At 43.9% G+C, this 27,925-nt stretch overlaps 1 protein-coding gene across 2 annotated transcripts; it reads left to right on the plus strand.

Moving 5' to 3' along the window:
• LOC310846583 (putative ferric-chelate reductase 1) lies at positions 1 to 27,776 on the plus strand. Of its 2 annotated transcripts, XM_083743428.1 has the most exons (17): positions 1 to 251; positions 6,105 to 6,297; positions 8,104 to 8,240; positions 10,774 to 10,865; positions 11,351 to 11,435; positions 12,130 to 12,147; positions 12,666 to 12,851; positions 13,854 to 13,955; positions 14,831 to 14,975; positions 17,335 to 17,448; positions 18,929 to 19,041; positions 20,829 to 20,915; positions 21,576 to 21,673; positions 23,895 to 23,953; positions 25,213 to 25,350; positions 25,454 to 25,479; positions 26,768 to 27,776. In XM_083743428.1, the coding sequence occupies exons 2-17, from the start codon at positions 6,105 to 6,107 to the stop codon at positions 26,855 to 26,857; spliced, it is 1,683 nt and encodes a 560-aa protein (XP_083599554.1). In that variant the 5' UTR covers positions 1 to 251; the 3' UTR covers positions 26,858 to 27,776. The 2 variants fall into 2 exon arrangements, 1 of the variants encoding a protein (XP_083599554.1); XR_014565404.1 differs by lacking the exon at positions 23,895 to 23,953.
• The last annotated feature ends 149 nt before the right edge of the window (positions 27,777 to 27,925 follow it).

Genomic DNA, 27,925 nt, shown 5'->3' on the forward strand with positions numbered 1-27,925 from the left:
CGCAAAGGCTCCACTTTGCATCCAGCAGGCAGGCAGGCGGCTCGTGCGCAGGATCCCAAGGCTGGGCTGCAAAGAAAGGTGAAGCGAAGGCGAGGAGGAGTGGCCGCAGCAGGAATATTCGGAATGCGCCTAAGTTTGCCACGCTTTCCGTCTTGAAGAAGCTTCAAGAAGCTGACTTCGAGGGAGAGGCATTGCACGGCTGCATCTTTCGCGTAGGAGGAGGTCCCGGGTTCATTCCTTGACCTATCCAGGTAGGGCTGGAGTGGAGACTGAAATGTTGGCAAGCTTTGGGCGTCTGTCTTGCATGCAGAACATCCCAGGTTCAGTCCAGGTTGGGCTGAGAGAGAGACTCTGGCATGGGTGTAGCCAAGGTGGGCGGGTAGAGAGGGGCAGCTGCCCCCCCCCCCGTAAAGCAATAAAAATACATAGCTAACTGAGGTTCTTCCCCCCCAAAAAAGGTCTGCTCCCCTAACAAAAGGCCTGCCCCCTCCCAAACAAAAATCCTGTCTATGCCCATGGACTCTGGTCTGAAATTCTGGACAGCTGCTGCCGGTCAGTGTAGACCAGGGGTAGTCAACCTTTTTATACCTACCGCCCACTAATGCACCAGTGATCCAGTGATCTTTATAGGAGGAGAACATAATTTCCTATATTCCTGATATTCACTAGGTGAAACTTTTCCGGTCAGTGCATTTTGGGGTTGGTGAAAACTGCACCTGTTGAATGGGCTGCCTGCCTCGCAACTCTTAGCTGTGCACTTAATGGGATGTAGGAAGTGGGGAGTGAGACAGAGAATGAGAGGTGTGTGTTGCACCCAGTGGCGTAGCGTGGGGGGTGCAGGGGGGGCCGGCCGCACCGGGCGCAACATCTGGGGGTTAGGGTTAGGGGGCGCAAATCCACGGGTTAGGGGGTGCAAATTACTTGCCTTGCCCCGGGTGCTGACAACCCACGCTACGCCACTGGTTGCACCCCTGGACGCAGTTTTACTGGCCTCTTCACTATATACCTATAGATTGCTGGCATGTGGAATTTGTTAGCTTTGCTCCTTTGAGCTCATGTGTTTGAAAATGCTGTGTGAACGAGGCTGAGTTGGGACCTGGGGCTTTACTAGTGCAAAAAGCACGGGAGATGTCATTCTGGGGAAATAACCTCTCACTTTTTCAGTTTGCCCATTGTACAGAATGGAAAGCACAAGAGCGCAGTGGCTCGCTGCTTCGATCCTGGGAAGTGTGCTAGGTCTGTGCCTGCCCACTCTGTATACAAAGCACCCTTCACCTATTTTAGTGTTGTATTTCTTCCAAGGTGGAGGAAATTGTACCTGGCTGATGAAAGAAAGCAGTGGTTTATGCAATGCAAAGTCTAGAATTTGCTTCTACAGGAAATGATAGTGATAGGTACTGAGTTGGATGGCTTTAAAAGGGTAAGGCTATTGGTGGCTACTAGCCACAGTGACTTTGTTATGCCTCCACTGTTGAAGGCAGCATGCCTGTGGATGCCAGGTACAGGGAATCACAACTTGGGAGAGTGCATAGGCTCTTTTATATTCTTAAAGGTGACTCCAGAACACCTTACAGCCTCCAGTTCAGCCACATCTATATTACGCTGCTCACCTCCCAGTTCTCCAGTCCTAATTTTGCTAATTTCATTACAGGTCAGTTTTGTGTGTTCTATTGTATTTGCCTAGCACCAAGCATTAAAGAACACAGCACTCTTTTAGGGGGAATAAATGGATGCTACCAGCACTCAAAGTAACTAAGGTTGCAATCCTATACACCAGGCACTTAGCCCTTGAGGTGCTGTGGGACTACAGCTTCCATCAGTCCCAGCAAGCATGACCAATGGTCAGGAATACAGTGGTACCTCGGGTTAAGTACTTAATTCATTCTGGAGGTGCGTTCTTAACCTGAAACTGTTCTTAACCTGAAGCACCACTTTAGCTAATGGGGCCTCCCGCTGCCGCCACACCGCCGGAGCACGATTTGTGTTCTCATCCTGAAGCAAAGTTCTTAACCCGAGGTACTATTTCTGGGTTAGCGGAGTCTGTAACCTGAAGCGTCTGTAACCTGAAGTGTATGTAATCCGAGTTACCACTGTAATGAGAATTGCAGTCCAACAAAAACTGCAGAGCACAGTGTTGGCTATGCCTGCTGTACTTACTTGGGACTTCATTGTGGCCTACTTCAGAGTAGACACGTATAGGGTAGTAGCTACTTATTTTATTACTTTGTGTATCTTACATTTGTGCCTCTACCTTTCTCCAAGAACGAAGGGCAGCTTTAAGTGCTCCTACTGAGGCTGGAAGAACAGTAAGCAAATCACACTAGGCTTTGTTGAAGGAGCACTTTAGTATCACTTAAAGTTTAAATCTTGAAGTGTTAGGCAGAGAGATGCTTCTTAGGAATAGGTGAAAGGTAGGTGATGGATATCTGCCTTTGTAATGCATCGACTTACAGCTGAGTGCCTCAGGTATTACTAACACTTAACAAGGGCCAGCAGTTTCATAAGGGGTGGTTTAAATGAGAAGGTATTTGGTCATAGAAGATCTTAAACCAGAACTGACTTGTCTGTGGAAATCACTGAGAGATATAGCGCCCAGCATCTTGTAGGTATCTCTGAACTGCCTCTGTGGAGAAGTATCTGATCTGAGAGGGACATCAATGATCTAAAAGCTCTGTGGTGAGTCATCTGCGAAGGGAAGAACTGAGGTTCAGCAGTAGAGCAAATGTTTGGCATGTGGAAGGTCCCAGGATCGATCCCTGGCATGTCCTGGTAGGGCAGAGAGAGAGAGAGAGAGAGACCCCTGTCTGAAACCCTGGAGTTTTTGTCTGTAGCTGCCAGTGTAGCAGAGCAGAGCTCCTTACCCAGCTTCCCAGCACAGAAATCACTGCTAGTAAGGGAGAGCAGGGGACGCGGGTGGCGCTGTGGGTTAAACCACAGAGCCTAGGACTTGCCAATCAGAAGGTCGGAGGTTCGAATCCCTGTGACAGGGTGAGCTCCCATTGTTCGGTCCCTGCTCCTGACAACCTAGCAGTTCGAAAGTACGTCAAAGTGCAAGTAGATAAATACCGTATTTTTCGCCCTATAGGGCACACCGGCCCATAGGGCGCACTGTTTTTTTTTGGGGGGGGGAATAAAGAAAAAAAATATTTCCCCCCGAGCCCCAAAGAGCAAAGAAGCCATGACAGCGAGCGGGATGGATCGTTTTTAGCCTCGGGGCTGGGGGTCCAGGAGCGAAGGCGAGGTTGCGCTCAACCTCACCATCACTCCCGGAGCTTGCTTGCGGGGTGGGGGTGGGGGAAGCCCGAGCTTCCCCCGACCCCAGCCCCCAGAACAGGCTGTTGCCCGCAAGCCTTGCGAGCCTGGCTTGCAAACATCTGCGTGAAGCACAGGGCATGCTCCGGAGCGCACCTCGTGCTCCGGGCTGCAGGCTGCTGCCTGCAAGCCTTGAGAGCTCGGTGAGCACTCCCGCCGGGCTCCCAAGGCTTGCGGATAGCTTCCTGAAGCCTGGAGAGCGAGAGGGAGCGGTGTGCACCGATGCCTCTCGCTCTCCAGGCTTCAGCGAAAGCCTGCATTCGCCCCATAGGACGCACACACATTTCCCCTTCATTTTTGGAGGGGGAAAAGTGTGTCCTATAGGGCGAAAAATACGGTAGGTACTACTCCGGCAGGAAGGTAAATGGCGTTTCCATGCGCTGCTCTGGTTCGCCAGAAGTGGCTTAGTCATACTGGCCACATGACCTGGAAGCTGTACGCCAGCTCCCTCAGCCAATAAAGCAAGATGAGCGCTGCCACCCCAGAGTCGGTCACGACTGGACCTAATGGTCAGGGGTCCCTTTACCTTTAAGGGAGAGCAGAGAGGTGGGGAGGTCAGTAAGGTGTGGACACAGGGAATTGCAGATTGACTCCACCGTTGCGGCTGCACCCCACTGACATCGCCATTTCCTTTACTGGTAGCCGCAAATCTCCACATTGGGAAGCCAAGCAAGTGACTTTGCCCTGCTCCTCCTGGCTGCCCACTCCTGGCCTCTGATGGTCAGTGTTGACAGTATTGAGCAGGACAGACCAGGATACTATGGATAGCTTTGAATAGTCATCCTTAGTTTAAAAATGCCAAACTTGAAAATTATTATTATTTCCCCTATTTCTCTCTTTGTCCCACCCTAACCTCCAGGTCCTTAATTTGCTCTCATATTTGTCTGAAGTTTCACTTTCAGGTGTCAGAAATCAATAAGCAACAGAACCCTGTGACAAAGTTCATTTTTAATTGGAAGAAAAATAGCTATTTATTTTAAAAGGCTGGATGGGTTACGTGAGATACGTGCAGCCGGGAGACTTTAGTGGTTTGGCTCTATTCCTGAAGTCTTAATCTCAGAAACAATGAAAAATGCTGAATGAATTGAAAGCTGATAAGTTTAAGAAGAGAACCGCCCACATGTACTTAAGAGCTGCGTGTGAGCTGTGGGATGGGGCCGGGCGGTGATGATATGCTGATAGAGCCAATCTTGCACATCTACTGTTGCACCTATGCGAGCCCCGACATCACCACCTTTGCACCACTCCTGGAATTCTGTGTAATGCGGAAATTTGCTAACTTTTAAGAAAAACATATTTTTTTCCTGGAAAAAGTAATAAATCCAGATTAAACGGGGGTGGAGTAGGGAAATACAGACTGACGTTTTGCGGACAATGGCATCCTATGAATGCTGGGGGGGGAACCCCCAAAACAAATTACATGAGGACACCCATCGCACAGTGCAGAACTGGCCCTGTTGCAGCTGCCATATTATACTCTTTCTTTAGTGTAAACCCTGGAACTCCCTGCCCATTGACCTCAACCATGTGCGCCTTCACTGTATCTCCCTTTGGCACTTTCTAAAACCATTTTTGTTTAAGCAAGGCTATTCTGACATGTAGAAGCCGTCGTGTGTTTTATTTAATTCTAGCTTAATGCGGTTTTGAATTATTTTTAGTTTTAAATGTTTGATTTTCACTGTTTCTCACTCTTAGTTTTATTGTTTTATTACCATCAAGTAGTATATAAATGTTGTAAATATAACAACCTCCTGGCCACCTCACCCTGCTCTGCTTTGGTTACCCAGCTGCTGGTGTCTCCCCATGCAATGAGCAGTGTCGGCTTCCAGGACTCAGGGAAATGAATTGGGGGGCTCCTGCCAACCCCGGGATCTGCCACCTGAGTCAGCTTCATCACTCCAAAAGCAGGACTGACCCTGGTGGTCTTAATGACAGTGTATAGGACAGTCTCCCAGGTACAACAACTTTGTTGTTGGAGTAAGCAAATCAGTGCATAGCGTATTATTACCACCTCGTAGCCTGTTCAGCCCCACCCAGTGCATGTCAGCACAATAACCAAAACAGTTCATTGGCATGGTGGAAGGTTTGGCTTTTTGGACTCACTGTGTATTGCTTCTTGCACCCAGAGGCTTGTAAGTGTGCTGCTCTATGAATGCATGTGCTTGTTCCAGCTTGCTAAATAACTGCTCTGGGTTACAGTTGTTGCTGCTGCTGCTGCTGCTGTAATTCACCTTGTCTCTGGTATCAGTGGAACACCACATAAGTAGCATTATTGCGCCCCTGGTCTCTTGACTGGTGACTGGGGGCGACCGCCGAGACCATATAACACCGGTTCTGGAAGACCAACATTGGCTCCCAGTACGTTTCCGAGCACAATTCAAAGTGTTGACCTCGGCCCAGTATACCTGAAGAAGTGTCTCCACCCCCATCATTCTGCCTGGACACTGAGGTCCAGCGCTGAGGACATTTGCTGTCTGCATCTTCATGGATGCAAAATACATGCTGTCTGAGGTAATGTCTTATTCTGTGGCTTATCATCTGAAAGTGTGTTTCCTTTAAGCTTAATTTTATTGCAAAAGTCTAAGCAGTTGAGCAGGGCTGGGGAGCCTGTGGCCTTCAAGGTGCGGCTGGACTACAAATCCCATCATCGCTGGCCATTGACCATGCTTGCAGGTTCTCCACCCCCATAACAGAGGATATTGAGATATCCTTCCCCCATTTGCCTTTAAGCTGCTTGTGCAATCGTCTGTTATCCTCACTTAAATGTTTCAAATGTTTTGCTTTCTTCACAGATGGAAAAGTTGGCTAGCTTCTTTCTTTTATGGGGAGCGTTTTCTTCAGGAGTCCTCGGCTACTCAAATGGAAAAATCAGTGCGGCTTGTAGCTCTATGGTTCCTGGTCACGGACTCACTGCACAGAACTCTGCACTGCCATATGCCATCTCTACCTCCAAAACTTCATTTGCCCCAGGAGATGAAATTATAGGTGAATTCAGAACCATTTGTTGACTGCGATGTAAACCAAACGTGAGGTCAAAGGTCCACTCTAGGAAGTGCTTCCTTCCCACTCTCCCTGCCCCCCCCAATGTCTCTACTTAACATCAAGCCTTTGTTAAATACCTTTTTATCTCTAAGCCAAGGATGGGCAATCTGTTGCACTCCATAAATAGCTTTGACCATCATTCCTGACCATTGGCCATGCTGGCTGGGGCTGATGGGAACTGAAGTCTAGCAATATCTGGAGGGAAGCAAGTTCTCTATCCCTGGTTTAAGCCCAAATGTGAAATGAACAGGATCCAAATTGCCCTGTGGGTGTGCATGTATATGCATTGATGCCATGTCTCCCTGCCCTCTGCCTCACTTTTTGCTGTAGCCCTTCACATTAGATTCTCCTTTTTTGACAATCTCAGTCTATTGGGAATGGTTGTCGGAACGGCGGGGGGGGGGGGGCAGGGGCGGGGAGCCCTGAATGCCATGCTAGATTCTTTTGGATCATTGCTCAGAGCTGCAATAAGTGTGTCATCTTTGGCCAACAAGATCACATGGATTAGTCATCTCTGGAGAGACAAAAGGATTCTTTGTCCAATGGAAAGCGTTTCCTATTTCAATCACATTACAGTTTGCTATAAAGAAAGTAGGCATGTTTTTGTACTTTGCCATGTGTGCTTGTCTGTGAAATGTACAGTTTGTTTTTCTCTGAGCCACACTGTAGTGGGAGGGAGGGTCTGGAGATAAGAGGTACTCATATCTCTGCATGCCCAGCCTAGAGAGGCAGTACCTAGTAGGTTTTCTACCTGGTGGGGCTGGGTGCTGTTTAGTGATAAATAAATAAAAAAGGTGTGTGGGTTTTTTTAAAGAGACCATTTTGCCCACTTTCAAATGTGTTCAGAATTTGGGCTTTGATTATAGTTTGTTACTGTGATATTCCATGGGAGGGAGGGATAATAGTAGTAGTAGTAGTAGTAGTGGTAATAATAATAATAATAATAATAATAATAATAATAATAATAATAACAACAACAACAATAACAACAACAACAAGATTATTTCCCCAGCCACTCTGGGTGGCTTCCAAACTGAATATTAAAAACAACACAGCATCAGACATTAAAAACTTCCCTAAACAGGGCTGCCTTCAGATGTCTTCTAAAAGTCAGATAGTTGTTTATTTCCTTGACATCTGATGGGAGGGCGTTTCACAGGGCAGGCGCACTACCGAGCCAATGTAGGTGTTTCAGGACCGGTGTTATATGGTCTTGGATGGATGAATGAATAGATAGTCATTTTTTTCTTTTAAAAATGTTTAGGGGTACTCTCATTTTGACTGAAGAAAATCACCATTTTACAGTTCAAATTGGGTAAATGGACTAAAGCACAAAGAATCACAAAATTTCCTCCAGAAAAATGCACTGGATAGATAGATAGATAGATATAGTTGAGTGAGTACAGATCCCTAGTCTTTGGAATTTTGGGGGACTGGAGGAAAAGTCATTAAAGGCAGGGGAGAACAACACAGAACACAAATACATTTCATCAATCAGCCCCTACTAGTGTGGACAGGAAACATCAAGATAGATTTGAATTGAAAGCACTCGGGTGTAGACAAAAGTGCACAAATTAAAATCAGATCTGTGGGACACACCCTGGTGTGTGTACACAGCCCTTGTAGATTCTCACACTGAAGTGATGGTAGTAATTAAAGCAACTTTCATTTGTTGTTGCTTTTTGCCCTTAATATTTGTTGTGGCAAAACATTTAAACTGACTCTTTTTACAACATCCTTCTTACTCAGTATCTCTTACGGCAAGCGGCGATTCCAGTTTTGAGGGATTTTTACTCCAGGCCCGAGCAGTTGGAGGTGATGTTGCTGTGGGACATTTTCGAATCCTAGACCCTAACTCGCAAGGCCTTGCATGTAACGACATTCAGGTATGTGTAACTTGGGCTTGTGTAATTCTTTTGTTAGTAGCTTTTGCGATGCAAAAACAAGCTTTGGTTGCAGAGCAGAGACTCATATACACTGAGGGAATATCCTATGGCCTTGAATATGATCGGGGGATAGTCTGTTTTTTTGTCTGAAGAGCTGATCCCACGCTATATCCTACCACATATTCTTTTAAAACAGTGATGGGAAACTTTAGGCCTCCCAAGGCCTCTTTATCTGGCTCTCTGGACTCTCCTCAGGCTTGAGTATTTCTGTCTGGCTGAAATGTGTCCTTGAAATCTGATGATGCCTCTGGCTTGTCTGGACACAGAGGCGTGAATGCAGAGCCTAGCCTACTCTACAATGGTAGACATTCATCGCTCTGCCCACCTTTGTCTCCTGCTCTGCCCACGACTGGCATGCGGCTTCTAGAAGGTCAAAACAGATTCCCCACACATGTTTTAAAGGTATATTTTGTTTTCAAATGCAGTTGGCTGTGAAAAGGTGTGGAGAGGGGAATGCTGATTGACTAACAGCAGCTCTGCAGGTGTCTTGGGTGCACAGAACTATATTCATGGTTCTTTTTGACCCTCGCCACAATACATGTCATAGGAAGGAAGGAAGGAAGGAAGGAAGGAAGGAAGGAAGGAAGAAGTCAGGGCTGCAATCACAGCTTTGGGCCTCAGTTGGCAGAAAGAGAAGGATATTTTCTCCTCTCCCCCACCCCCACCCAACCACCAATGCTCTTTTCTGGGCTCAAAATGCTTTACAGTGGTACCTCTGGATAATAATAATATAATAATTTATTATTTGTACCCCACCCATCTGGCTGGGTTTCCCCAGCCACTCTGGGCGGCTTCCACAAAGACCAAAATTACACTAAGATGTCACACATTAAAATCTTCCCTGAACAGGGATGCCTTAAGATGTCTTCTGAATGTCAGGTAGTTGTTTATCTCTTTGACATCTGATGGGAGGGCGTTCCACAGGGCGGGCGCCACTACCGAGAAGGCCCTCTGCCCTGTAGCTTTGATTCTCACAATGAGGGAACCGCCAGAAGGCCCTTGGCGCTGGACCTCAGCATCTGGGCAGAACGATGGGGGTGGAGACACTCAGGTATACTGGGCCGAGGCCCTTTAGGGCTTTAAAGGTCAACACCAACACTTTGAATTGTGCTCGGAAACATACAGGGAGCCAATGTAGGTCTTTCAAGACCGGTGTTATGTGGTCTCGGTGGCTGCCCCCAGTCACCAGTCTAGCTGCCGCATTCTGGATTAGTTGTAGTTTCTGGGTCACCTTCAAAGGTAGCCCCACGTAGAGCACATTGCAGTAGTCCAAGCGGGAGATAACTTGAGCATGCACCACTCTGGCGAGACAGTCCGCGGGCAGGTAGGGTCTCAGCCTGCGTACCAGGTAGAGCTGGTAGACAGCTGCCCTGGCTACAGAATTGACCTGCACCTCCATGGACAGCTGTGAGTCCAAAATGGCTCCCAGGCTGCTCACCTGGTCCTTCAGGTGCGCAGCCTGGAACGGGATTTGTTCTGGAGCCCCGTTCGCATCTAGAAGCAAATGCAACCCATGTCCGTGCATCTGCAGGTTGCAACTCGCTGCTTCTGCGCATGCGTGTGACATCATTTTGACCGTCTGCGCATGCGCGAGCAGCGAAACCCGGAATTAACGCGCTCCGTTACTTCCGGGTCGCTGCAGTGTGCAACCCAAAAATACTTATCCCGAAGCTACTTCAACCCGAGGTATGACTGTAGTCCTCAACCCAGCAGCTCTGAGACTCTGTATGTCTTATACTCCCCTTCCAGTTCCACAGGAGAGCAAGCCCATGGGAAGAAGAAGAAGAGTGTATCTTTGTTGTCTATAAGCAATAAGGAGTCTCTGGCTCTCTGAGCGCTGCTGAACTTCATTTCTCATCAGCCTCAGCCAGCACATGACCAGTCGTCGGAGTGGTGGGTGTTGTAGCCCAACAATATCTGGGCCACAAGATCCCCATCTTTGCACTACTGGCAGGGGTGTAAAATTGTGTTCCTAGCGGAGTGGGAGACACTTTCCCATCTCCCCCAGCGTGACTAATCAGATCATTGGCCAGACTGCTCCACTTCCCCATCACCCCAATACCAGTATTTTGTTTACAAGGCCAGCATGGTTCTTGTTTGTCCAACATCCTGCTAATCAAAATCGGACACTCCTTTAAAAAAAATATATTGATCTCGCACAGGAGTTAGTTGACTCGCACCAGAGAGTGAGATAAAAAAACAAGCATCTTTGGTGCTCGGCTGACTCACACCAGAAAGCTGAACCAAAATCAGGATATTCCGGGATCCAATCAGAAGCATAAGGTGTCCCGCTTAATTTGGGACAGTTGAAGGGTATGCAATGAAAGTTGGTGGTGGTGGGGAATGGTTCTCTGTAATCACCCAGCTTCTCAAGAAACTCCATGGGCCCACTGTTCTGAGTTGTTTTTAGCATCTGAAATGTGCCTGATTTCCTTCTGCATCAGGTTTTCTTTCTCTTTTCCCCCCACTGTAGAATTCTTCCCTGAGTCACACAAACAAGGCAAAGAAGCAAAACATAACAGCAATTTGGATTGCTGCTCCTGGTGTAGGGAATGTTGAGTTCAGGTACAGGCTTGTTTTCTCTGTATAATGGAGCAGCACTTCCTAATGCCTTAATTTTCCCCAAAGTCTTAAATTACTTTATGGTTGTAAATGTATACTAGACTAGGAAGCCTACATCCTGCTGGGATTGGCTACAAGAATCCGTGTCTCTGCTGCAGAAGGGCCAAGCATTTTTCTAAATTTCACTGTGGCTTGGCTCTTTGGCACTGGGAACTGCTGCAGTGAAAACAATAAGCAGCATGCATAATCTGTTTTAACTGTTTTTGATTCTGAATTTTAAGTTGTTATAACTCACCCTGGGTAAAGGGTGGGTGGTGGTGGTATTAACAGTGTAGACTGAAGCTGTTAAATCCACAAATTCCAGGTTATATAATAAATCAAATTTTATATTTGAAAAATAGAATAGTGCAATGTGGAAGACTTGGTTGGCTGTACCTGGTCAATGCTTTCTAAAATTATTTACATGCTGTGTATTCCACCATTTTCAGAGCAACAGCGGTCTATAATTTTTCGGTATTCTGGACTCAAGTTCAAAGTCAAGTTCTCGTGTCTTCCAGTTCACCACTTGTTCCAGTAAGTTTTAATCTGGTTTACTGGCCACCTTGTTTTACAAGCATGTAATAATAATACTGTGCATTTAATTTAAACTATTCTTAGAGAACTCTATTGTTTGGTGTAAGGACTACCAGGTTGTGTCAATAGTTTAAACATTCTATTGCTGAAAACTGTAGGGGGCCTGAAAACTACATTGACTGTAACCGACATCTCTGAAGGCCAAATACCAGCAACGTATACATACGATACAGACATATGGAGTAACAAGTGCCATATGTTATGTACTGAAGTTCTTACCCTGGGCCAGCGGGGGGATACTGTAGATAGTTTTCACTCAGGTCCACATATGCAAATAAGGGATTAAAAGTGACGTTCAGTAATTGGATAGTTACAGAAAGTGTCACAGTTGCGTTACAGTGGAGCTCTATATAAGCAGGCTGGCTGAACCCTTCAGTTCAGTTCTGTTCTGGCCTATGAATAAACAAGAGCTGTTTGAAGAATTGCTATGTCGTCTGATATGTTCACCCACAACTTAACACCATACACACTCCCCTGACATTTATTTCCTGGCAGGGCAGGGTACAACAATTAAAACAATATAGATGGCTCATAATCTCCTCCTCAATCCCAGGATTTTTGACGGAAAAGCTGAGAAGTAAAATCCTTTTCCTTAGCCATTTTTTAATGTAACCAATGTTCTTTTCTTTCACAGACCTTCTCCTCCACAACAGTAAGTGTTCGATCTTTGCATTTTGTTTTAATGTGACTTGTTTCCCACTTCATCCAAGCCCATTTCTTCCATGTCAGAAGTAACCTAAATATGTTTCTTTTGGAGAGGACAGTCGTTGTGTCCGAAACCCAGGCTCGCTTCTAGGTAATGTATGGAATTGTGCTATAAAGGGTGCTGTAAGTTTGGCAAACTCCGAGAATCCCTCCAGTGGAAATGTCACAAGGATTGTGTATCGAAAGCATGCTAAAAACAAATGCAAGAGGGCCTGGCAGCATTTATGCACTCCAGGTGTGTGTGTCTGTGTGTAATGTGTTCATTATGGTTGCAATGAATCTATCGACTTACCTGGGACTTACATGTACCCCTGAACACACATTCAAACAGGATTCCATTTATTTATCATGTACCTTTAGACAGGCAAACATAGTCTTATCTTAGAGGTGGAATTAATATTTTAGGGATATAACTAACAGCCATGTTTATTGCTGATGGTTGATGGGATCTACTCTTCCTTGCAGATCTCCACAGAGGAAGGATGTGGCAAATACAAGTTCTGTTTCAGTAACCCTGCAGGCTGCAGCCCAAGCAACCCAAACTGTTACTTCATGTCATCCGCGGCATTAGGAAGCGATGCTTTCCAATTCGAAATCAGTGGACTTTCAGACGGATATGTAGCCATTGCCTTTTCTGATGACACCATAATGGTGAGATACTGAATTATTTTTATTTATTTTTTTAAAAAAAAGGTGCTTAGGGTCTAACTATATTACTTTAATGTACAAAGCTTGCAGCCATGTCACAATTTTTTTAAAAAAAATGTAGCCCTAGGTGCAGCAAACATGACAAAGGTAAAGCTAAAGGTAATAAGAGAGGAACAAGTTAAAATTGTGTCGTTTTCAACAGAATTTCACAGGTGTTCACATTGCATTGATTCTGCATACAAATTTGCAAGATTTTAGTTCTTGCAAAAATTGAAAGCGCTATTTTTTAAAAAAAACCTAAACATTAAGCAACCCTTAAAAAAACCACAAGTAAGAAAAACTATTTGTATTGCGTTACATGTCGCTGAAAGTCAGCAGTGTTATGTACTGAAGTTCTCACCCCGGGCCAGCAGGGGGACACTGTAGATATTTTCACTCAGGTTCACATATGCAAATAAGGAATTGAAAGTGACGTTCAGTGATTGGATAGTTACAGAAAGTGTTACAGTTGCATTGCAGTGGAGCTCTATATAAGCAGGCTGGCTGAACCCTTCAGTTCAGTTCTGTTCTGGCCTGTGAATAAACAAGAGCTGTTTGAAGAATCACTGTGTCGTCTGATATGTTCACCACCAACTTAACAAGCAGTCCCTGTGGTTATGGAAGCATAGAGCATTTATGGACACCAGAGCAAGCATGAATGTAGGAGCATAGTAAGATGCCAAATACTATCATACCATTGGTCCATCTTGCTTAGTTTTCTCTACGCTGAATGGCAGTGGCTTTCCAGGATACCAGACCACATACCTGCCTTCCACTTCCCCACCTCCATTCATTGTCGTCAAGGCTTCTTTTTTTCTTATGCAATATGCATCCCATACTCAAACCTGGACGTAAGGTACCCTTAGCTAAACTGGCAGATTTCCCGTGGGCTAGTAACATTAGAATAAACAAATATAGCGTGCACTCATTCTGAATAACAGGAGACTGTTGTGTATCTTTTCCCAGGGAAATGATGATGTTTATATCTGTGGTAAGAATGGAACAGATCGCATAGAGGTTCAACACGCCTTCTCAACTGGACGTAGTCGTCCCAGCCCAAGGCCTCTGGTACTGGAAATGTCTTCTGCTACCTCCGTTTTTTTTAAAGTATGATGTGTGGAACTATCAGGAGTGTGGGAAACCTGTGCCCCATGATTTCTTATTGGATGACAGCTCTCCTCAGCCCCAACCGCCATGGATAATTTTAAAAGTCATCCTTATTTATTTAAGGCATTTCTATGCCACTTACTTAATTCATATTTCTATGTGGTGTACATAAATATATATATATCCACAGACAATAAACAATACAAATTCATCATAATGCCAGACCGCGAACACTGGCCACAGGCAGTGGGATTTGCAGTCAGACAACATCTAAAGGCCCATTGGCAGAAATGATTTGATCTCTGCTTAATAGGGCAAAGATTAGATGATGATCATCCCTTTCAGGGAAGTCAGTAAGCTTGAAGCCTATGCCGGAAACACCCAGAGTTCGATCCTTTTGTCTGATGCTGGAAATGCTAGACAAACTAGTCAAACTGGAATAGCACAAGGGAATAGTGCCTTTTCTTCCTGAGTTGTAGTGGTGGGTTTTTCAAAGAATGGGAAAGAATATAGGTTTTCTTTTCAGGGGGGTTGAGGTGCAATAATGATGAATCTTCAGGATTTGTATAAACTTATCCCCTTTTAGCTCTTTATTATAGGAAGAAGGCAGATACACAAAATTGTGGATTGTATCTCCACAATTAGGTGAAAAGGCAGAGATATTATAACAGCATCACATTATTTTACTTGATTATTATGAGTTTATTCATTACTACTGTGTCTAGTTCTATAAGTTTATGTATAATGGTGAAAATTACTGTGACAGATAACTTTGCGCGCGCTCTCTCTCTCTCTCTCTCTCTCTCTTGTGTGTGTGTGTGTGTGTGTGTGTTTAGGGTAACGTGGACGTTCTGACAACATCCTTCAGCGAGGGAATTATCAGGTGTTCTTTCATCTCGAGAAACCCCATATCAACCCAGCCAAGAAGCACTGACAGTTTGTACTACATATTTCTGGCTTTTGGGCCATCGCACGCTGATGGTGAGTTCCACATAGAAACTGGAAATGGGGACAGTGTTTACAAGAGCAACAGAATTCTGGAGCTCAAGGCTTAAAGAGCCTAATTGTAGCAAATGCCTTTACTTATAATAGCTGGAAGGCTTTTATCGCTCCAATATCGTCTGCAGATACTTAGAATGCCAATGGTATTCAACCAAAACATGTTATAAGATGCAAAGAGATCTTAGATTGTTGCCTAATCCTCAGACTGTGAGTGTTGTTGCTCATATACCACCTCCCAAAAAAACCTACCTATACAAAGAAGAAGAAGAAAACAGGACTTACCAGCAAGCTTGGGTGGAATACTAAGTTTTGTGGAAGAACAGAAAACTTTTAGAAAAAATCCCAAGGGGGCGGGGATTCCTCTGCAAACAACCTGCTAGGGTAAGTATGCTCAGTGGCCATGGACTGCTGACTTGAGGATAGGATGCAAAACCATATGTGAATGGTAATCTGAAGTAAGGCTTAATAATAATAATAATAAATTTTATTTATACCTCGCTCTCCCCAGCCAAGGCTGGGCTCAGGGCGGCTAAAAACCAATAATAAAAACGAGTTGAATGAATACAACTTTAAAACAAGATTAAAATACAACATTAAAAACATTAAAATGCAGCCTCATCACAGGAGGAGAAAGGAAAAAAGAAAGAGGGGGAGGGAATCAAATTGACTCCAAGCCAAAGGCCAGGCGGAACAACTCTGTCTTACAGGCCCTGCGGAAAGAAATCAGATCCTTCAGGGTCCTAGTTTCATGAGACAGAGCGTTCCACCAGGCCGGAGCCAGTGTTGAAAAAGCCCCGGCTCTGGTTGAGGCTAATCTAACTTCCTTAGGGCCCGGGACCTCTAGGGTGTTGCTATTTATGGACCTTAAGGTCCTCTGTGGGGCATACCGGAAGAGGCGGTCCCGTAGGTACGAGGGTCCTAGGCTTGAAACTGAACTACCAGTGCCTTGTTAAGGACAGGGCTGGCCTGAGACATTTTGCTGCTGAAGGCAAAATGCCCCAGCAATGCCCTGTTGCTGATCTGAGCTCCTGCCCGGCCCCTGCTGTCACATGTGTGCTTCCATCGCCAACCCCACCACTGCAATGGCACCCTGACACAGCGTCGGCAAGCAGGGTGCAGCAGGTGAGAGGGCGGCAGCAGCACTGTGGTGGAGCTGGCAGTGGTGCCACGTGTTATGTACTGAAGTTCTCACCCTGGGCCAGCAGGGGGATACTGTAGATAGTTATGCAAATAAGGGATCGAAAGTGACGTTCAGTGATTGGATAGTTACAGAAAGTTGTTACAATTATGTGTACTGGAGCTCTATATAAACAGGTTGACTGAGCCCTTCAGCTCAGTTCTGTTCTGGCCTCTGAATAAACAAGAGCTGTTTGAAGAATCGCTGTGTTGTCTGATATGTTCACCCACAACTTAACACCACGGTCAGGTAGGGTTTTAAGTTAGGGTTTTAAAAGCACAAAGTCTAGCTTAAAAACAAGAACAATTTATGATTCGTTCTGAATCATAAATAACCTTGCCTTCTCATAACTGAAGATTTAAACACAGTTTTGGTTAACATACAAGTCAGTATCTACTTAGGTCGTGCACAGTGCTTCTGTTACAAAGCTGATCATGCTTAGACCAAAATTTCTAGGCTACCAGCTCTGAAAAGTATAAACAGTTTGAGTTGTGGAAATGGAAACATCAGAGAGTGTGGTGGTGCCAGAACCATACTCCACAATTGCCCTAAGTGTAACTTTGGATATTTTTTGGAAATAGTCCATAGCTTAGTGAAGCAAATATTAGCCTGGGGCTGAGGTGCCCATATGCGGTTCCTCTCCTGAAGATTTTATTCTTGTTTTGCATTATCGGTATTATCTACTTTACTATGATAAAGTGTTAAGTTTGGAAGACCCAGTAACCATAAACATTCACAAACTTTTTTATTGATGATAATCTGCTAAATAGTTTGAGGATCTATACAACTGTGTAACATGCTGAAAACAGCATACTTAGAGAAATCAAAGATTGGAACTGAGGGAAGCCAGGGGGTGGGGGTGGGTGGGTTTTGTGTGGGAGGGTGGGAGGAAAAATGGGGGGAAAAATAAGGATGATATGTTTCTGGATAATATGTTTTGTTTTAATTTTGAATAAAAATTAAAAAAGGAAGACCCAGTCATCTTCTTTAACGATGCCTGTACAGAACCTTCTTGCATACTTGAGACCTGTTGACTACAAAAAACTGTTGATTTTTAAAACTGTTGATAGCTTTGTTCAAGCAGGAATTCATTTTATAGCAAGAGGCCCTGTGATAACTAGTTCTTCTTCTTCTTTTTTAAAAAACCAAAAACACTTGGAGGGATGATACAGAAGCATCCCAGGACACCCTTTATTACTGATCAGAAGGTGAACATTTCAAGCTTTGCAGCAGTAGGTGGCACCAGTTCTAGACCCTTGATCATCAAAGCTCATGGTAAGTAACTGTTTTGAGAGTGGAGTTCCAAAGTCTCTTTCCATTCCACCTCTTGCAGTACCTCCTGTGAGAGATGCTCCTAGTGGGTCTTGGTCTTGTGGATAGATTCCGTACATGTTTAAGTGAGCTCAGTTTAGTGGGGATGGATTAGTTGCTTTGTGTCTTTGTTTGTCCCTCCACTCAAGTTCTGATAAAGGTAAAGGGACCCCTGACCATTAGGTCCAGTCATGACCGACTCTGGGGTTGCGGCACTCATCTCTCTTTACTGGCCAAGGGAGCCGGCGTACAGCTTCCGGGTCATGTGGCCAGCATGACTAAACCACTTCTGGCGAACCAGAGCAGCACACAGAAACGCCGTTTACCTTCCTGTCGGAGCGGTACCTATTGATCTACTTGCACTTTGACGTTCTTTCGAACTGCTAGGTTGGCTGGAGCAGGGACCGAGCAATGGGAGCTCACCCCGTCGCGGGGATTCGTACCGCTGACCTTCTGATCAGCAAGTCCTAGGCTTTGTGGTTTAACCCATTGCGTGTTCAGACCCAGAAACCTCCTGCCTAAATAAACTCAAACATGACTCAAATTTTGGTTTTGGTTTTTGGCAGAATTTATGCCACAACTTCATTGATTACAGAAAGTGATTGGTTGCATAGGCTCTGGTTCGGCTAGCTCCCTGCCATGCAGGTAGTGCTGACCCAGGGTTCCAGCATAGGTCAGCCAAGGGTGAACACCCGGATGAACGGAAGCCGGGAACGGGCTAACTCTGCCGCCCAAATGTCCCCCTGGACTCAGGCACAGGCACAACTCCCTCTCAGGGGTTGACCAAACCATCAAGTCCCTGATTCCTTTAACAGAATACCCTTCACATAGGGATGGCGAGAGCGTTCTCCCATCCCTATCACCTGAACCAGAGCCTATCTGCAACCTTACGAGTTGTGACGATTTGCTGTGCGGCAGGCGAAACCCAAATGGCAACAGCCAATCAGTCAAGTGGGGGAAATTTCTGCCGTGCCCGTGTCCCAATGACAGCTTCCAGAATAGCTCCTAGAGTTTTGCCAAACATATATTTATTTTTATTAGTAAATATACGTTCTATTTTTCTTGTGTTCCTTTGGCGTAGAAGAATGATGGGCATACCAATGTGTTTGTGAGACACAACACACTGTACACTTATTTATCTGAGGTACTTGCAACTCCTCTTCAATGGAAAAGAGCTCTCAGAGTGACTCACAACAATCACAAAACAAGATGGCCCCTGCCTTCATGCTTAAAATCTAAAAGATAGAACACAAAAGGATAGGAGATTGGGACAGAGGAGGGAAAACTCCCCCCCCCACACACACACTCTTGAACACTTAATAAAAACCTTGTAATTTTCGGGCGGGGAGCAGCTGAAGCAAGTTCCATGGAGCTGCTCCTTCTCAGGCCACTGATAATTTGGTTTTTCTTTGTCTCCATGTGTTTTCTTTGCTTCTGTTCTAAGGAGCCCTCATGTTGATCGCTTGGATGACCACAGGCAGTGTGGGAATGATATTTGCCAGGTACTTGAAGAAATCCATCAAGAAACCTCTCTTGGGTAAAGATATTTGGTTTCAGGTACGCACATTAATAGATCTATGGTTGGGTAGAGAGGACTGTTAGGTTGGCCCCTACAAACAGGGGACTAGAGTAGTTTCAGATGGCGAAATCGCATTCAAGCTTTGGGATTGCACAGATCGTAATAGAAATGTGTGCACATCTTCAGGGTTTTTTTTTTCTGAGTTCAATGCAGCAGCAGCAGTAACCACAATCCAACCACCGCCATTTGTTCTGATTCTGCGCTAAAGTTATTGTTTCTTTGGAGAAACAGTATTTCTTCCATCTTCCAATATTGTGCAATCAAGATTTTTGCCGCTGTTGTAGCATACATAATGTCCATTTTTCTTTCGGTAGCTCTTGATTTGAGATACCTAACAAAAAGGCTTCAGGGTGTTTGACAAAATTCATTTTAAACATTTTTTTCAATTCATTGTATATCATTTCCCAATATTTTTTAATGCATTTGCATTCCCACCACATATGATAAAATGTTCCTTCCTTTTCCTTACATCTCCAACATCTGTTATTTTCTTTCCTATATCTTTGCCATTTTCACTGGTGTGATATACCATCTATACATCATTTTTATGTAATTCTCTTAATAGTATGGAATCTGTGAATTTTATATCAACTTTCCATAATTTTCCCCAACTTTCAAATTGGATGTTGTGTCCCACATCCTGAGCCCATTTAATCATAACTGATTTAACCTCTTCATCTTTGGTTTCCCACTCTAATAAAATACTATGTGCTTTTTTAAACAATTTAACATTCTCTTCCACTATTTCTTTTTGAAATCTGGAGATTGTATAACTAAACCCCCTTTTATTGTCTTCCTTAAAAATTTCATTTAATTGCCTATGGTGTAACCAACTTTGTAAATAGTCTTTCAGCTCATCATACTCTTTTAGTTTCAGTTTACCTTCTTTTGTTAACAACTCTCTATATGTCAACCAGCTTACTTTTTTGGTCGACTTAAGTGAAAATGCTTCAGTGGGTGACAGTCACCATGGTCTTTTCCACTCTAACAGATCTTTATATTTTTCCCACACTCTTATTAATGACTTTCTTATTATATGGTTTGAAAAACCTTTATGTATTTTCCCTTTCCCATACCATAAATATGAGTGCCAGCCAAATCTAGTGTCATGTCCTTCTAAGTTATAACTTCTAACTCTTCTTCTTTTTCCAATTTTATCCAATCCCTTATCCATACAAGACATGCTGCTTCAAAATACAATTTCAAATCTGGGAGAGAAAAGCCTCCTCTATCTCTTAAGTCTGTTAGTATCTTATGTTTTATCCTTAGTCTTTTCCCATTCTAGATAAATTTTGAAATATCTTTTTGCCATTTTTTGAAGGATATATTGTTATTTCTGAAATAGAAATAGTATCTTTGGCAAAGCACTCATCATTATTGCTGCATTTTTCCCTAACGGGAAGATTCATCCTTCCCCAGATTTCTAGAAGCCCTCAGACTTTTGAGTCTTACCCTGTTCTGCCTGTAGATGGTGAAAGTGAATTGGCTATTTTAAAGAAGGAACCAAGGCCACTGAGAGACTGTTTCCCCATCTGTACTATATATTTAAGGCAGTAACATTCAACTTTCAACTAACATGGCTTCTTCGAAGGAATCCTGGGTACCACTTTGAGAACTGCTGTTCTGTGAGGGGGAATGAGGGTTAAAAATAAAAAAATAAAAATGGCTTTATACATATCTATTCTATATAATGGCAATAGGCCAGTTAATCCTTCACTTTTCACTGGTTTGCTATCTAATTTAAGCACATTTTCCCCCCTTTCAGATCCACTTTTTGATGATGTTGCTAACTGTCGTGGCAACGGCAATCGCTTTCATATTAATCTTTGTGGCAGCAAATGGGTGGAGTGAAGTAAGTTTAGCTTTCCTTGATTTCTACAGCACCTAGATCCCTGCTGAACAACTTACTTTGATGAAGGGTGATGAAGGAGGCTGATGATAGAGCAGGGTCCAATTTGCTACCCCTTTCCAAAGCAGATTGCCAGCAGCCTATAGCCAAAGCCAAAAAGACGTGCAACACACATATACTGTAAGACACCTCTGAGTTAGCAGCAGGGACCCACATGGTATCTTGAGGGTGCAGAAAGTGTTGGATTTTTTCCAGCACAATCCTCTGCATATTTACTCATAAGCAAGCATGCTTCTGAACTGTTCATTGGGACTTACTCATATTTGTGTGTTTTGTGATTGCAGTCTAAATTTTAAGTAATAGTGGTTGGTTTTTTTTTAAAGGAAATGTCATCTAAAAATGCCCCGGAAATGGTGGCATGTTAAGAGATGTCAAACCTTCCTGAGTGACTGTACAGAGAAATAGCCGACTGACGACTTCTACCTATGGGTGGCAGCTTCCTTTTTCGTTATACAATGTTCTTTGCTGCCCCACGGTCCCTTTGCAAGAACATTGAATGCGAACAAGGATTTCCTACAAGAAGAATTAAGATGCAGCCTTTTCTAAAGGAGAGGTAGCTTTTGCAAAGCGTAAATAGGACTCATACCCTTTTCTCTCTGACAGAGTGCAGAAGCCCATGCTGTTATTGGATGCATTGTCATGATTCTCTCTTTGATTCAACCAGCCATAGCTTTCTTCCGACCATCTCTTCAAGATAACCGGTCAGTACATCAAATGTAATTAATGAGGTAAAAAATAAATAAATACTTCCTTGAATTGCAGAAGCATTATACGCTAAATGGGCAGAACAGCCTTCCTCAAAAAGCCGCTTTGGCTCTGAGCTGCAGTACCACAATGTGTTGGTCATCAGTAACTCAGCACAGTGACAGCTGGATGCTAGCTACTTCAGAACTGCCTGTGGCAGAGTAAAAATATATTCATCGTAAGATTTCAGGGAGGTTCGCAGAAGCTACCCTTTCCCATTATCATTTCAGAAGCACTGAAATTATAGGGTTTTCTTGATTTTTAATTGTGCTGAGCAAAATTGTAAAACAGATAAGTGTTATTTTTAGCCATTTATTTCTCATAGTCAGAGCTTTTTTTCAATCAGAGCTCACTGGAATGGGGTTCTGGCACCTTTTAGGGGTGTTCTGGCACCTGTTTTGTGAGCTACCTCCATAGCCACTGAGCAACCAAAACCATCAAATGCCAACAGTGCCCTTCAGCTCTCTATATTGGACAAACAGGACAATTCTTACGCCAAAGGATAAATGGACATAAATTTGACATCAGGAATCATAAAACAGAGAAACCAATAGGAGAACACTTCGGTCTCCCAAGACATTCTATACAAGATCTTAAAGTAACTATCTTATTGCAAAAGAATTTTAGAAATACACTTGAAAGAGAAGTTGCTGAGTTACAACTCATTACCAAACTAAAAACTATGGAGAGACCTGGTTTGAATAGAGATATTGGATTCATGTCCCATTATACATGCTGAAGCTAATTTTGGTCATCTATCCCTTTAAAAATCCCTTCCCCTTCCCCGTGGAACCAACTGCCATCATTAACAGTCATCAACAGTTATAAAGTTGTAGCAACCTCGCTTCAGAGTATCTGAAGAAGTGTGTATACACACAAAAGCTCATACCTAGAAAGCTTATACTTAGTTGGTCTTTAAGGTGCTACTGGAATTATTTTTTATATAAAAAAATTGTGAAATATTCTTTTAAAGACTGTCTTAAGACAATAAGACTTGATTCTCTTAAGGGAGTTCTTTTTGGATCATCTTTTAATATTTTTTCCCCCTTTCATCTTGTTATTTATTACAACCAAAACCAGTTCACAACCATATCTGGGATTAGGCAAAGCTAATGGGGCTGAAGGCAAGGCCTTGGCACTTCTAGAACTAGATAACAATGAGATCCTGATTCCATAGCTCTGTATTTTGCCCACTGTGCAGTGTGCCAGGAGTAGCAATGGAATTCCTGGCACAGGGCATGGATGGTGGCCAGCTTGCAAGACCTTTTTGGCATCCAATGTGGAAGGTGAATCTGAGTTGGGGAATCTGTTTGACCCTTCAGAAGTTCTTGGGCTCCAATTGCCATCAGCCCCAGTCAGCATGGCCAGTGGTTAGGGATGATGGCAGTTGGGTGTCCAACCATGTCTACAGGGCCATAGGTTCTCCAGCCGTGTGAGAGCTCTTTGTGTCTATGCATATGTATGTTGGGGAAGAGGGACTAGTAGGTGTCTTGCATGCTCTCTCCCTTACGCTCTCCCTGTGACATGTACTATAAGTGGCTTTAATTCTGCCCCCCTCTGACAGTATTGTCAGAATCACTGCTGTGTAACTCAAGCCTTTTAGCTAGGCCCGCTGTTGTTGACCACATCCAGTGCCTTGTTGTTTTCTGGCTCACGGTAAAAACAAATCAACCCCTATTGCATTTGAGAAAGATAATGCTTTGCTCTGGTGCAGTGCCTTTAGGACTTACAGAAAACAAATCTGGAATGTGAACTGAATACAATGGTGTGCATAAAAAGAGACCTGCTGGAGCAGAATAAAGAGCCTTCTCATTCATCATTGTGTTTCATGCAGAGACCAGCTAGGTACTTTATAGGAAGTCCTCAAGCAGAACTTGAAGGCACCGGCATTCGCTGCTGTTGCACCCCACCAATTTGTAGTCAGTGGCACATGCCCTCTGAAGATGTTTCAATAGGCTAACAGCAGCATTGCTGTGCTCCATTTCCCCCAGTGGCAGCCATAGGTGTGCTAGATGAGTTCTCCACCTCCTATTTAGTAGAACTGAACCGTACTGCCCTCTCAAAGTCTGCTCCGCCACGAGGAGAATGCAATGGACAGAGTAGGCATGATGTAACCAGCTGATGTTTACTCCTTGGGAGAGCAAAGATATCTAACAGTGTTTTGCATTGCACCAACAGGAGGTTTATTTTTAATTGGTTTCACATGCTAAACGCATTAGTCATCAAAGTTTTGGCAGGTAAGTGGATGGGTGCTTCTGTTGTAACTTACAAGTAGGGTGCTCGATTCCCACTGCGGAAGGCAGTCTAGAAAGGCGCAAGGCTAAGGTGATGCGGCACAGAATGAGATGCCACCCACCTCAGTAAAATTAGGTCAGCAGCTGCAGTGGAATGTGAACACCCTGGTCCTAAGGACACATGCTGAGAAACTCTAGCAATAGGTAGATACCTGGAACACAATAGCAGGTAATATACATAAGCAAAACTCGACATGACTTAGTAGCTCCAAACACATGTGTTCAAAATCAGGCTGCAGGGAATCTCTGTTTTTGTTTTGAACAAGAAAGATTCTAGCTTTGCATTGTCCAGAGAAACCTAAGTACAAGTGGGCCATTTCTGTTGCAAGGGCTCCAAGTGAACGTTTGCAAAAGTCAGACAGGACATACTGTATACCCATATTAGAGACCCTAACCCTAACTGTATTTTTACTACTAATTTTCTGGGAGTCCTGCAAATTCTGTAGACCGGGAAGGAATCTTCGGACTGTGGAAAGGCCTGTGGAAAAACCCCCAATGTATGTTTATAGGGTAGTATTCAACTCACTCTTCACCTGTGTAGAAGACCTTTTGCTTGTACAAGGCTTGTGCCCTTTCCTGTAGAATGGGCCTCCTAATTTTGTTCTGGAGTTTTCTCACAACGCCCCACCCCCAGCAGATTTGGGGAGGGTGCAGGGCATGCACAGAGAGAGGTGGAAACATTCCCATTGTGCAAGCGGAAGTCATTCCACGTGCGCAAGGTGTTAGCTGAACACGACCCAAAATTCAAGGAGGCAGGATTTCAGGGACACTTTATGTACCTGGCTGGGGTGCTGATAAAACTTCTCCTGTACCATTTGCCCCCTGTAGCTGGGGGACTAAATGTATTGAATATTGCACCTAGTTTTTTAAAAATTAGAAATAACCAGCCAGTGTGTCTCCAACAGGCTATTTTTCCACATGCGTTTGTAGGTATCAGATGCTGTGGTATCAGTGTTCCTCATTCATGCAACAATGTTAACACAATGTCATGGATGCCAATATGCCGCCCCTAAATCCCCCCCCCCCATTTGATTCAGATTTTATCTTTGCAAGGAAAATTTGATGTTAAAAACGACCCAACCTTGTTGCTAATGACTCTTTCGTGAGAGGATAGCAACCTGTTTGTGGCGTTAAGTTTCCATTTGGAAGCACCAGATCACGGAAAGGTCAGTCATCTAATGCCTCGCCTCTTCCTTCTTTAGTTGCCGCCATATTTCTGGGACTGCGAATGCTCAGCAGCTCTCCTGGCCAATGGATGGTTAAAACAATGGGAGGCTTTGTGGCCTGGGAATTCTTAGCTGCTATCCTGATGGATGTAACTCTGTGGCTGAAAAAGAAAGGTAAAGCTTGATTCGGATCTATGTATAAAAAGCTTTTCTTAACAAAGAATGCTAGTAAGAATTAATAACATTCCTGTTTTTTGTTTTGCTTTGTGTTTTACAGAAATGTATGAAGATTCAAACACCAAGGTAATCTTTTTGTTCTTGCAATCATTATCAGTGTTTTGTTAGATTTCTGCTAAACCAGAAGGTTATTGGGAAAACCAAACAATATCAAAAATGTTGCTAGCTAACTATATGTATGGGGTCCTGGTCCTCCCCCCCCCCTTTAAGGCATTACAGTGTACCTCGGGTTAAGTACTTAATTCGTTCCAGAGGTAGGTTCTTAACCTGAAGCACCACTTTAGCTAATGGGGCTTTCTGCCTCCACTGCGCCACCGGAGCACGATTTCTGTTCTCATCCTGAAGCAAAGTTCTTAACCTGAAGCACTATTTCTGGGTTAGCGGAGTCTGTAACCTGAAGCGTATGTAACCTGAAGCATATGTAACCTGAGGTACCACTGTATTTTTGTTATGCATGCATTATGATTTGTGCTCATGAGAGTATTGGACTGCTTATATGTGCAGCTCCAAAAGTTTGGGGGCAGTTATACTACTTTGTTTCCAGTCGGTGTGCATCCTGTAACTTCCTGTTGAAAGCTTGCAATCACAAATATTCTGGTATTTATTTATTTATTTGGCCTGCTTTTTGTTGCGCTATAGCACAGGAGTGCCCTTCCAGACAGCAAGAATCCAACAACACTGGGGCAGCATCACAGAAAAACTAATAATGTGGAATGGCATGTGGACAGTCCAGTATAAACCCACCACTAATGCAGTATTATTGCATCAATGGCATTTTGCAGAATAATACCCCCCCCCAAAAAAAAAGTCTGGAGGAAGCCTAAAAAAGCTAAGTTGCTTCAGGAAGGGGGAAAAGCAGCCAGATGGTGTTGACAAATTTGCCAGGCCACAGTTATTAGGTCTTCTCTCTTTTTTATGAACATCGATGAGCCGTTCAAAAGGAATACAGTGGTACCTCGGGTTACAGACGCTTCAGGTTACAGACACTTCAGGTTACAGACGCTTCAGGTTACAGACTCCGCTAACCCAGATATAGTACCTCGGGTTAAGAACTTTGCTTCAGGATGAGAACAGAAATCGTGCAGCAGTGGTGCAGCAGCAGTGAGAGGCCCCATTAGCTAAAGTGGTGCTTCAGGTTAAGAACAGTTTCAGCTTAAGAACAGACCTCCAGAATGAATTAAGTTCTTAACCTGAGGTACCACTGTATAGTGAACAGATCTTTCTCATGGAAGATCTCAAACTGTATATCACATAGAGATTGTGATTAAGCTGCGTACAAACTGCGGAAATAAAATTCAAAAACGTATAACTGTTAAGCAGAATTTTCATTGTTTTAATTTTGTTTCCTTTCTAGGTGAAAACTGAAGTGATACTGCTGCTGTTGTACCTGTGTGGCAACCTGGCATTTTTAATAGCTCTGCTTATAGGTATTGGAAGTTCTTAAAATAGGTTTCCCATTTGGAGGAAGAATGAAAATGGTTTCTGCTCTTTTTCTACCCAGACAGAAATTTCCAACCTCCTCTGTGCAATTGTCTACCTGGGTGTACCGACTACTTGTCGAAAGGCATTAACACTGATCATGAAAGTTGTCTGATAATGATTCTAAGGGAAACTAATTTACAAATGAAGCCAAATATGGCAGATGCAATTATGTGAGTGTGTTGACTTGAAATGCATCTTTAGTCCTGACCATGTTTGACGTATCTGATCAACCTTTGGATATTGGTAGGGTTTCTTTTTCAAGCCATGGCAAGAGAAACTCTCCCCCTTCTTTTGTGATGCCATCTTAATCAGTTATTCTGTTACTTTAAATTTAAGGCTGGATTTACAATTTCACTCTCAGACAAATTCTAAGTACTACAGAGGCTTCATTAGTACTCCCCTTAACTTGACAAATGCAAGTACAATCAACACGCTCTTTCTACCACGCTGAGGCTGCAACCCTGCAAACATTTATTTGCAAGTAAACCCTATTGGCTGCTTTGGAATGCATGTCAGATTAAGACTGCAATGCCTGTGTGGTCAGCTGCATGGAGATAAACACAGATTTCTCGCCTCTGCAGACTGCTCCATTCATTTCAGAGGAAGAACACAATCTGTGGTCACATTTCTTGACATGAGTTCTGCTAGGGAGCTCTTTCATCAGTGAACAATTACTGGAGCACAGCATATATTTAATTATGACAACCCTGAAGTTAATCACATTACTCTCTTAAGGTTTTCTCCCATAGTTTTGCTGTCCTTAAATTACTGATCTAGCCCAGCAGCTATTGGCAAGACCTTGGATCGTCCCAAGATGCAAATGTTTTGTCACATTTTACAACTCCGTGCCAGTGTTCTAAAACCATTAGCAATAGAAAGATGTTTGCGTGGCGATTCCCGCCCCCTCCCACAGATGGAATAAATAAAGACACCAGACACCAGAATTTAGGTTAACGGGCGAAAAATGGCCACAACTTTATTGATTTACAGGTAAGAGCGGTATTGGCTTTAGGCATTGGCCCTATCAGAC

Source organism: Podarcis gaigeae (genome assembly GCF_964106915.1).
Source record: "Podarcis gaigeae genome assembly, chromosome: 6".
Taxonomy (NCBI): domain Eukaryota; kingdom Metazoa; phylum Chordata; class Lepidosauria; order Squamata; family Lacertidae; genus Podarcis; species Podarcis gaigeae.

Excerpts from the sequence above, each read along its gene's own strand:
- LOC310846583 (XM_083743428.1), top strand. The coding sequence starts at position 6,105 with ATGGAAAAGTTGGCTAGCTTCTTTCTTTTATGGGGAGCGTTTTCTTCA. Across the intron at positions 17,449-18,928 it reads CTTGATCATCAAAGCTCATG|GAGCCCTCATGTTGATCGCT; the intron begins GTAAGTAACTGT and ends TTCTGTTCTAAG. Across the intron at positions 23,954-25,212 it reads AGTCATCAAAGTTTTGGCAG|TTGCCGCCATATTTCTGGGA; the intron begins GTAAGTGGATGG and ends TTCCTTCTTTAG.